General features: G+C 38.5%; 1 protein-coding gene across 1 annotated transcript; it reads left to right on the top strand.

The window, feature by feature from the left end:
* The first annotated feature begins 10,087 nt into the window (after nt 1-10,087).
* On the top strand, nt 10,088-10,972 carry LOC128711183 (brachyurin-like). Its single transcript, XM_053806047.1, has 2 exons — nt 10,088-10,135; nt 10,208-10,972. The coding sequence occupies exons 1-2, from the start codon at nt 10,088-10,090 to the stop codon at nt 10,970-10,972; spliced, it is 813 nt and encodes a 270-aa protein (XP_053662022.1).
* The last annotated feature ends 867 nt before the right edge of the window (nt 10,973-11,839 follow it).

The raw sequence follows: 11,839 nt of genomic DNA, 5'->3' as shown, positions 1-11,839 counted from the left end.
TTTATTGCTCTTTTTGCCGAATTCATGGCCTCCACTGCTGTAAGACCTACCTAACTTTGTCCAACACTAACATAACCCAAAGCAAAAATCGAGCTCATTCAACTGTACTCGATTTGAATGTTTGTTACTGCTAACTACCTCATTTTACATGGAATACGGAACACAAAACCACCATAACTTGAAAATTAACTTATTAACAAAATCTCATTAAAGGCAACCACCAAAACCAAAAAGTTTCCATTCTCCCATCACATACCGAACATTCTTTCGTTCGTTTCAAACATTGGACAGACTTCGGCTAGCTGAAACCATTTTTAATTTCATGCTTCATATCAAATCATTTCGTTTGCGTACACACTATCAGGCTCATTTCACTCACCGACCGTTTGTGTGCGACAAAGTTTTGGCCAGCCCCATTTGCTCCACAACCTTCGCCAATACACCACTGTGGCAGAAGGAAATCTTTCGGCTTGCACAGCTGGCGATGCTTTGTCGCTAACTTTGGCCGTTGTTGTTGCTGCTCTTTTGCGGCTAATCGACTTTGCATCGTCCCTTCGACAATTGTAACACCAACCAAGCGTATCTTTCTTCGGTGCAATCGATGCTATATTTCATGCGGTATAATTTTCGCTAGTGTTGTTCGGTGGAAGTAAGCCAGAATCATTAAAGACGACAAAAATGTAGCTTTGCTAGCACAACAACAAGATAATGCAATCAGCGCTCCTCCACATCGGAGGGATACTACACCCAAGGGACGAAACCGAAACATCAATGGTGGTTAAATTCGGAACACGAGGCTTTCTTTCGTGGTTTGAAATTAGAAAAAATATCTTCTATTCTCTTTATTGTTTCAAGAAAAGATTTATTCTGTGCATATGCTAAGAAATTATCGAATCATTGATTTTCTTGTATAGAAAAGTGTAAGTATTGAATTTCCATTTTCCATTAATCGAACCAGTGACGAACCTATCAATATGGATTGGGACACCGCATTGTAATGTATTGCAGATATTGATTTTGAATTAATTTTATTCATTCCTTTGACACTATCGATGCTTTTGTTAGAGAGATATGCATCAAAAGTGCGATTTATTGTTGTGGTTATGATTTGTTATTATTTAATCAGAATGAACATGAGTTTGTTCCTTCACTGCCACTTACCTTTTCCCCTTGGACTGTCTCTACTCGGTATTGTTTTACTTTAGCCCACCAACATCCGCTACTCATTATGTACTACATGTACTCATCATGATCAATCAACGTGTGTAAATTTCTGTTTTGGGAATGTTTCTCATGAATAGTTCATGTGAGTTACAAGACCAAATATAGGAAAGACTTACAGTACGCAGAAATGTTAGTAATTATTTAGTATCAGTATTAACGATAGATCAGAGTTAGGGTACGTTAAAGCATGGTAGAAATTCATTTGATTTCCTATGTGTAGGAAGGCAATTGAAAATAATTGATGGAATTGCTAACCTCGATGGAAATCAACATAGCCATTTTTGTTTAGATGTATAATGGCTAGCAGAAATATAGAATAAAGTAGAATCCGTAATGTGATTATAGTATATATATTTGTTGACGTATTTGCATGACAAAACGAGTTCGAGATCTTTCATACTGTGAAGGGGGGAGGTTTACTTGCGTATGAATGCAAGGGCTGATAGTGTAAATATAATGAAATCAAACACCCAAATATACAGGACATTTGATACAACATAAATAGTAAAAGCGTTCAATTGAATGATTCGAATTTATGGCGGTTGACAGAGTTTAACAGCACTAAACCGTTACACATCTCAAACATGGCTGCCACAAATGAGGATTGTGAAGTGGCAGGGGTTCAAAATGAACATTAAATACGGCAACAGATCATAAAGCTTTTTTGTCGGTAATTTATTATATAGCTTACCCCATCAAACTGTGGGTTGAGGGAGTATTGACATTCCAAAAATACATTCAATAAAACGATTGAGAAAGCTTTAATAGAAAAATTGTGAACAAAGATAACTTTTCCGAAGCGTCAAAAGTCCTGCTTGCGATTAAATTTAAGTCTGTATACAACCTCAACAACAACCGCTTTTGTTTCAACCTCCACGATTAACAACAACGTTCCGAAATCCTTTATGTTTGTGGGATCAAGAACACCCGCTTCAAACAAAACAATCTCCCGTTGCCAGCGTTTATGGTACAACGACTCTACGCCAACCCCTCTTCGTTGTTGTTTACGCATCAAACCGACTAGGGAAGCTCATCTGCATATTTTACCTATCTTCTGGCAAATAACGGCACCGATGAGCCAGGCAACCCGAATACACCATACGAAAAGGGGATGATGTTGAACAAGCAAAGCGAGAACAATATCGGTTAGAAGCAAAATAACTGGCTCAAAATAAGTAATGCAAACGATGGTGCGCAACCATATGGAAGCTGCCATGGGGTATGGTAAAGAAGGAATTTAAATACAACTGCCCATTTAGTTAGCTCCCAAGTTACGGACAGTCAGGCGGAGAGCGAACGATTGGGTGGAATTTTTAGCAATCAAAATAATCGTAAAAAAACATATGCCAAAATTCTGCCCTGATTAGATCTTTATTGATTCTATGTTTCATGAAACATGAATAAATTATTTTATTAGCCATTTTACCCCCATTCGCAGTCCATCTTTAGCTTAGTGCAGCTACTGCTATGCCTATTGTGTGGTGGGAGAATTGACTGATGCTGCATACAGAAATATTCTCCTGTTACAGTGAAAACCTCTTAAAGAAATCATTCGTTCTACAGTGTTACGGTGGCATTGCTATTATTAACTTTGCATTCCTTATTATATATCAGTAATACGTCCGACCTTCCGTAGTATATAATGCAAAACAAGTGCTAGAAACAATTACAACACAATTTCCGAATGTTGTAAAGCACAGCATTTATTTTTATACAACATTAACTTAAATAGCTGCGTAATTCTGCTCTCATGAATACTCTATGAAGCTCAAATTCATAGTTATTGCCATGCACCACCAGTTACTATGCAGACAAATACATCTCACTTTTGCTTTTAAAATTTTGTTATTTTTTCTTCTTCTTACAACCATCACCAGGAAATACTAAAGGTATCGGAAAAGGTAACCCACTGCCGATATACCGATGGTGTCATCAGCGGAAAGCTAATTACTGACACCGGTTGTGTGCATGTTTAGGGTGAGAAAATCATATAAAAACACAATAAAATTTGAATAATCTTCACATCAATTTTAATTTTGCCTGAGCGTGACTGGAATGCTGTTCCGTTAAAAAATACGATCGCGGCAACTAGGGGATGCGCAGAACTTTTAACAAACATCATGCAAACGATGTATAACATAGTCAAACTATTAAAAGAATGGCATTAAACAGTGATTATAGGTACCAATACTCATAGTTCCTTGTCTGTCTAGTTGATGCAATATAGCGACCACATATTTTATTTTGTTGTCCATCTTCTATAATTATACAGCCCAATTGAACTTTAGAGGATGAACTATCGTACTAAGCATTACTAACCATTAGTATTACACAAATAATTTTGTGACTCCATGAAGCGTTAGTCGTCTGGCGTATTTATAACGGTTGTCATTGTCATTGCTGATACGGTATACCATTCGCATTACGGATTTACCATTCGCTACGTATGAGTCAAACAATCATTCAATGAAGTAAAGATTAGGCTAGACATGTGTATGGTCACGACATCTATCAATGAAATAAATGTTCATGGAAACACATTGCTGATGATAAGCAAAAGAAGCAGCCACTTTATTACCAAGCCATGCAATTCAGGGATTTACCTTATTTATTGTAAAATTTACTTCTCACATCTTGTTTTTCGAACTTGACAATTCCATAATATTTGCTTGTCATTAGATCTAACGCACGATACAATGCTTGTTCGAAAATTGTACTGCAAAATTTGTGATAAAAAGGAAATGAAAACAAATATTATCGAGCTACTTAAAGTTTAATATTTTTCAATTAATAGCATAACCCATTACAATTCGACGTATGAAATTTCATTCGCATAAAAAACTTTTGTTTAAAGCTGTATCTATCAAACTAAAGTGTCCAGCTTTTTACAAGTGATATCAGATAATAAAATAATAATAAATAATTTTATTACGTTTTGTTGTTGATAATAGGTGCGAACCGGTGATGTATAGTAGCGGTGCCGATATTCACACGACAAGACCGGTCCAAAATTCCAACAGGACCAAGCCCCCGTACGCAAGGCTGACTATTTTTTTTTCAACAAGGACGGCCAGGCCGTATTGCTAAGACTGACTATTTAGCTACGGGTAAATAAAGTCAAAGGAACCCAGAAATGGCAGGCCTATGTCTCTTGAGGTTGTTGTGCCAGTTAAGCAAGGTTGTTGATAATGTTGTGTTTTGTAGTGTGCGAAGTCTGCATAATATAGAATCGGAACAGATCGGATCAATCAATCAACAATCGGAAAAGAGCATAAAAAATGTAGAAAAATCGTAATTTGTAGATTTCGATAATGTTTTACTACGATAGAATGATAATATACAATATGTTTTTGTAACTACATTTAAAGAAATCAATGGAAACGCATACAATCGATATGGACAAAATATATGTATATTCTTTAGATATCTCGACTTTTTAAGATGACCAAACGAAAACAATATCCCCATTTTGAATCATTCTTACATGATTTTCAAAGTTTAATGTCATCTGCATTATTAATTCTTACCCCTGGTATCTAATTGGTGAAATTACAGTTGTTTTGTTGTTAGTTGTTGCGAAAGCATTTTTAATTTCTGATATAAAAAAGTAAGTGAAACTGTGATGAGATCAAGCTGATAAGTTGTGTATTAGGAAACGTATGTGGTTGTCACTAAGCTTTTCTATTCAGTGAGATGGGAAAACTGACAATTTTTCAGAATCATGATTTCTATATTTTAAAACCATATCTTGTTAAACTGACAGCCATAAAGCCGAATGGCTGTGTTCCTAACTGTAGACCATACAACATTCACTTCCTAGATGCTATATACCCAGAATATGAACCCATCCGAGCCACAATCTTCAGCAATGTTGAACCATTGCCGAAGTATGTCTCCTGAGTATGACGACGAGGGACACATTTGCTCATACCCATGTTGTAGCGTTTGCTTAATTAATTGTAAATGGTCGGCTATAAATGGTTTAACATGTAGGAAAATTCAATTGTACATGTACTCACGTACAAGGCTACCACAGTCCCATCTTCATGGCATCGTTCAGTAAGAGGAACTCATCTGGATGTTTGTGTTTATCAGAGCCCATTAAATAAAACATTAATGATGTAGGCTGCAAACCCAATGAGTTCGTTGCAGTGGAAGCAAACAGCATACTGGTAGTTTGTGTTGAAATGTAAAGGTAAAACGAACAAGATCTTAAAACAGTACTACTATAGATATTATAAATTAGTATTCTTTTATTTATTTTCCATTATGACGGTAAAAAGCCGTATGGTAGACAGAGTTTTCCGAAACTAATCATGGCTGAGCGTTTCCTCCCAGTTATGGGCCGTAAACCGGGGCTTGATCGGTTAGAATTTATAAATTAATGATTTTATTTATTCGTTACAAACGTTTCTGAAAGTTAGATGCATGGATCCTTATATTTTCGTGTTTCACTGTGTTATTGTAAGAGATGTTTTCAAGCATTCAGTAATTTGCATGCTTTTGTGCAAAAACATCTCCTCACATTTGTCGGATTTTTTTTAGCTTGTTACCAAACAACTGTTCACAACCAATTGATCAAGCTCTTTCACTTTTGTATGCGCAGCAATTCCCAATTCGTTGCAATTCATAAAATAGCAATTTTCCGCTTGAAGCTATAAATAAAGAGCAATAAAATATTTACGTTCAACAGCACCATTCGATTGAGCAGATTCAGTCTTTCTCAAGTGTTTTCCCTGAATAGTGAAGTTGATTGAAACATGTCTCCTGTGCACGACACGGCTAACAATCGGTCTGAATCGGTCGAATGGTTCGAAATGTTTGATATGGTTTTATTTTGCTGATTTGCTGATGCTGTCGCTAAGTTTTGTTGTTGTATGCATTTGATAGTTGAGTAATTTTATACAAACTGAATAAAATCTACTCAAAACATCAAAATCCTTCTAAGAGCAAAGTAAAAATGCCATGTTTGGCAGAAGTTGAAGAACAATTACAGATAACAGTTCCTAATACCAACCTGTTTTAATCACGATACTTCCATAATATTATTGATATTATTCAAGTTTATATTAGTTTTAATACGATTACCAAAGTTTTTTTTATGTCTTAACAGTTTTCTATTGACTCATTTCGCATGAACCCTATTCTCGATATTTAACACTTGGCAAACTATCAAAACGGCTATAGCGTTTTTAACTTACACACCTTTGAAACTACTTAACAAATTTAAGGCTGTTCTACATCGCCACTAAAACACGAATATTTAAGTGTTCTGTGGACAAGCTTGTGCCTAAATTACCCTCTATTATCTAGCACAGGCCATCACACAGCAGCATCAACAGTGTAAGTGTGTCGTCATATTTTAACACCCGTTGTGGCCTGTGCTTTGGCATCCCTTAAGGCAGAAGAAGGCGCCCATCTTTAAGAAAATGCTAAAGAAAGGCTGATCCTAGGCTCTCCCAAAAATCTGCAGTCATTTGCATTCATCCACGTTTTCGCCATAAGTTTTATCGTTCTGTCGATGTGTCCTTCCTGCCCATTTTTTCCTGCCCAAAAACCTTTTGCCACGATCTTATTACCGTTGTCATCAGTGTTGCTCCCACACTGATACCTTTTCACCGAACCGTACAGTTGTGCCTGGTGCCCTCTGCTGATGGGACCGAGGGTGTAAAGGCATTCGGGCATTCCCCACCGCCCTTGGCCGTCTCTCGACAGCAAATCAGCAGCTGGGAAAAGGGCCAAACGTTATCCCAACGCTTAGCGTCTGATCGAATCCATATTTTTCTGATAGCCATCCCCGCCCGTCCCGGTAATCCGCCTGGCAGTGCCGTAGTCATTTTTATTATACCGTTAGCGGTGGGATACCATCGTGTTAGCATATTCTTTTGCACCGCCATCACCACCACTAGAGGAAACAAGATTCTAACAAGACGCAGCACAGACGGCACTTGGTGAATTTTAAGTACCACGCAGGATGTGGCTCGAAATCAAAATCGAATGTACTTTTACAACGGATGCGATATCGATGATCCCTTTCCGCTGGAGCCGGTTATTGTACGAACGTGTATATGAAGGGGAAAAGGGGGGAGTGAGACGATCTGCCATGATTTTCTCTTGATTTTCAAAATGGGCGAATCTGTCGAAACCAGTATCAAATCACTACTGATACACCAGGGAACACAACGGGCAAATGGTGGCCCTCGAAAACCTCTTTTCTTCGGATGTATCTTTTTAAAGCTTGGACGCCTTTTGCAGCCATATCCCACAGTTATTGAGTGTGTTATAATAGAAGTAAGGCGTCATGTTCGACACCGTTGTGAGTCCTTAGAAAGTTGGTTGAAACAAGTAATTTTGCTTGCATCTGCATACGTATTTAAAGGAACGCCTACCATTCTAGCTTAACCATGCTACAATCAATATTACTATCTACGTAATACATCCTCCTATCCTATCGCGTCCTATCACTACTATCTTGTATGATCAACAATTTAATACAAAAATAAGAAAGGTTACTGGATCCTCCCTCTCCCTCTCTGTTTCACTTTTTCATTGCACTAAACCATCAAAGACTTTCCCTGATACACAGACTGCTGTTTGCAGGCGTTTCGTCTTATATTGAGAAGGTGGAATAAAACGGTGCGTCCCTTACATTTCAGTCATCGACATTTCGCAGCAATGAAAAAGGGAACCCCACTGCGTCGGGACGTCTAAATTGTCATTCAAATTAATGTGTAATGAATATATATATCACAAGCCACTTATCAAATCAAAAGTAAGCAAACCGAAACACAGTCGATCTGATGACGGTAGGAAGAAGCCATAAGGTACAACAGTGGACCGAATCTAATTGAATCAACGTAAATGCAGCGCTCAGTTGTACTTACTTCATGGGGGATTCTTGTTTTTATTTTGCCATGATTAGAGCACTAAACTTTTAAGATTTTGTATGAATGTTTAGAACTTTAGCTACAACAAAATGGAAATGCACGATTAATTTTGATGGGCAACTTGTAATAAGATGAAAAACAATTTGCAGTTATAATCTGCTTTATTAAATAATTCCGTATCAATGTATTGTTTGTATTATTTACGAAATGCGATGTTTTGTATAAAAATGTAACCAACCCATATGCTTGATAATTTGTGCTGAAAAACGATCTACTTGAATTACCCGCTTTCCACCGTACCTCTGAACACCTTCCCAACGACCTATGTGCAATCAAAGGAAAACCTCCTCTAGCAGCATAGCATTTTCTTCACGGACAACAATCTCAAGCATCCGACTCCGATGCATCAAACCTATACGCGTGCTGGCGGTCGCTCTTTGGTCGCGGATCAACACCGAAATTCAATAAAAATCCCGTCACCAACTCAATATTTCCCTCATTCGCTCACCCACTTTTACAAATTAATGCATAATACATGAGCGCCGAACGACTTCGACAAGAGTACGTCTCGGCTGGTTCGTTTCTCATGCGAGCGTACTCTGCCTATCGGAATAAGTTCGTCCAATCGCCCCTTGATCCGGCGATTTTCCCATTTCTCTTACATTTCTACAATCTTTGCAGGGTGCTGCAATGTAGCGCGAAACAGACCGAATAAGGGTGCTAGAATCTTTAAATATTCTTTCGATATTCGTTGGTTCCAGCCCCCATCTCGTTACTTCTGGTCCTTGTGAGCGACGAAGAGAATGTTTCAGCAGAAAACGAAGAGAAAAAAAGCATGAGATTGGCATAAATTATACATTTTTCAATGTTCTAATCCCAAGGCACTCTGAAGAAGGGACGCAACTGGATGGATGGACGGATGGAACGACGATTCTGGAACGCGTTTCGAAGGGACCTTTGTTTTCGGAGGGTAAAAGGTAAAGCGACAATGCGAAAATCAATAATTGCCCGACAAAAGAAGGATCGCATTCCACTGAAGTCATTTGAACATATCAGTTAATACGCTGAACAATGTAGCTGCACCTTTGCTGTTACCCACCGAAACTGACTTAAAATATACTTATAAGCTAAAATCTTAAATTTAGTGAGCAGTCTGGTGGCTCCAACGCCGCGTTCATCCTTAGTGAATCATTCCGATAGTCTTACGTACTCATTTTACTATACTTAAAACTAATTCAATATAGTTAATCCTACTAAATTATCAGCATAAATCTATACAACCTAAACGATCGCTAAAATTGGGTCACGATCGCTAAGAGCAAGTAAGTACGTAAGTACATGAGCACTAAAGCAGTGCATTATCAGAGATTAGTAGACTGAGAAGAGATGTAAAATCAGCAATAAAATAAGCGTTCAATTTTGTCATTTATTTACCCGTTTTCCGAAAGTTACTCTTAACATTTTATCACTGGTGACTCAATATAAATAACTGACCTTAACATTTATTTTCGTTGCATTTATTGCGTTACTTCATTATTCATTATCGCACAGTACACCTGAACCAGCGATAATTTGGCTACCGTAAAATGACACAAAGCATTCTTATAATCTACCCGAAATCGGTAATCGGCCGCTGTGTTTTCCCGCTGTAGACGGTTTTATATGACATCTCACGGAATAACGTCCGATAAGAAACGAGACCTTACAAAATACTCTTAGAATCGTAAATATCAATAGATTTATACACCACATCTGCCTGGTCATGTAACAGCAGGCCGTATGCATTGGTTTAATATCTTATCTAACGGGCAAAAAAAAACTTGATAAACCCTGATATCAAACCTATATCACAACCTTCTCTTATAAAAACGTAATTTAGCAATCTATCAAGTGTATGACGCACTGTTGATGTAGTATATATAAAAGAAAACTCTGTAGCACATTAACTCAATTGTTCGAAGTGGTCAGTACTAATCATGAAACTGTTCATCGCCGTCGTTTTGGCCTGCTTGGCTGCGGCCCAGGTAAGAACCAATGGCTACATCTTCAGCTGAAGTGTGAACAATAAACTAGCATCGGCTCATACTTTACTTTAGGCTCGGGAGATCAGCTACAATTCGATCGTGCCAATGCGGGAAGCTCCTCGCAGTGCTCGCATTGTGAACGGTTTCCCAGCATCGCTCGGCCAGTTCCCGTACCAAGTGTTCCTGAGTGGTCAGACTGCAGGAGGCAATCTTGCATGCGGTGGTTCGATCATTTCGGCCGAATGGGTCCTTACGGCTGCTCATTGTCAAGTGGGTGTCATCCAGTTCACTGTCCGCGCAGGAACGATCAACATTAACGAAGGTACCGTGCGCACTTCCAACCTGATCGTCATCCATCCTGCCTACAACTCGGCCAACCTTAACAACGACATCGGTCTGATCCGTGTGAGCGAACCGTTCCCATTGGGTGGTAATATTCAGCCTATTGCCCTGCCTGGAGCTGATCTGTCCGAGACGTTCCTGAACCGTGAGGCAACCGTATCTGGATTCGGACGTACCAGTGACTCGATTCCCACTATCTCGCAAACGCTCAACTTCGTCCACTTGAACATTATCTCCAACATTCAGTGCATGGGAGTTTACGGTGCGGCAACCATCATTGATTCTACCGTGTGCGGTGTCGGTCGTGACGCTGCCAACCAAGGAACATGCAACGGTGATTCCGGTGGCCCGCTAGCCGTTAACGAAAATGGTCAATCCGTCCAAATCGGTGTGGTGTCTTTCGTCGCTGCCGCTGGCTGTGAAGCTGGTTTCCCGTCTGGTTATGTACGCACCACTCATTTCCGCGACTGGATTCGGGACCAAACTGGCGTCTAAGTAATTCAACGCCATACCGCATTGACATCAATTTACTATTTATGCCCGTTTAGTCGCTTCAACTAAACGTGTCACATAAATACTCCCTACAAAACTATGTTTGGAATAAAAAAAAACCATTGCGTACATCTTTTACAAAAGGCCTGCGTATACAGTCTTTTCCCGAGTGACGTGAATAATGCGTGCCAGAGAAATTGGCGTAACTCGGATTCCCTTTACAATATCGTTTATATTTAGTATTCAGTGATCGATTTCCTTTTTTTTACGTTACGAAGCACATTAATAATGGACATTTTTAAGTTTATTTCGACAATTAGAGTAAATTTTTAACCAAATTAATGTTTTTATTATCAAAATGTAACGAAATTTGACAAATGCAAACTTCAATTCCACATACAAAATTACACGAATTGTCAAAATTTTGGGATTCGCGTAACTCGAGTGTCTCGATTTGGGAAAAGACTGTACTTTACGGTAAAGAACACAAAAACACAGCTGGCAATATTTCAAATCTTTTATTTCTATTATTAAGTTGCCGCGAGTTCGTAGTCATTTATTAGTTGTTTCATGAATATCTCTCAGCGAATAAGGATTATTAACATAACTGCACGGAAAAGGATGCGCGTTATAGCCCTCTTGCATTTCCTACGACCTTCGATAAAGCAAATGTTAAAGTATCAACATGATTCTTACTATCGCTTACTATCGCTGAGACATTTTCGTTCAAAACACGTTTTTCCAGCCCAATGCACAGTCATGTCCATTAGTATATTATAATGAAAACAAAAAAAAAACTAGCTCCTGGTTTTAATCTTCAACAAGCAGAAGTGCAGAATTCCATACAGTATTTTGCTACCATTTCTGTAT

The sequence above is a fragment of the Anopheles marshallii genome, chromosome 3 (assembly GCF_943734725.1).
Source record: "Anopheles marshallii chromosome 3, idAnoMarsDA_429_01, whole genome shotgun sequence".
NCBI classification, from domain to species: domain Eukaryota; kingdom Metazoa; phylum Arthropoda; class Insecta; order Diptera; family Culicidae; genus Anopheles; species Anopheles marshallii.
The sequence above is the reverse complement of the archived record's forward strand: the minus strand, read 5'-3'. Positions and strand labels throughout refer to the sequence as shown.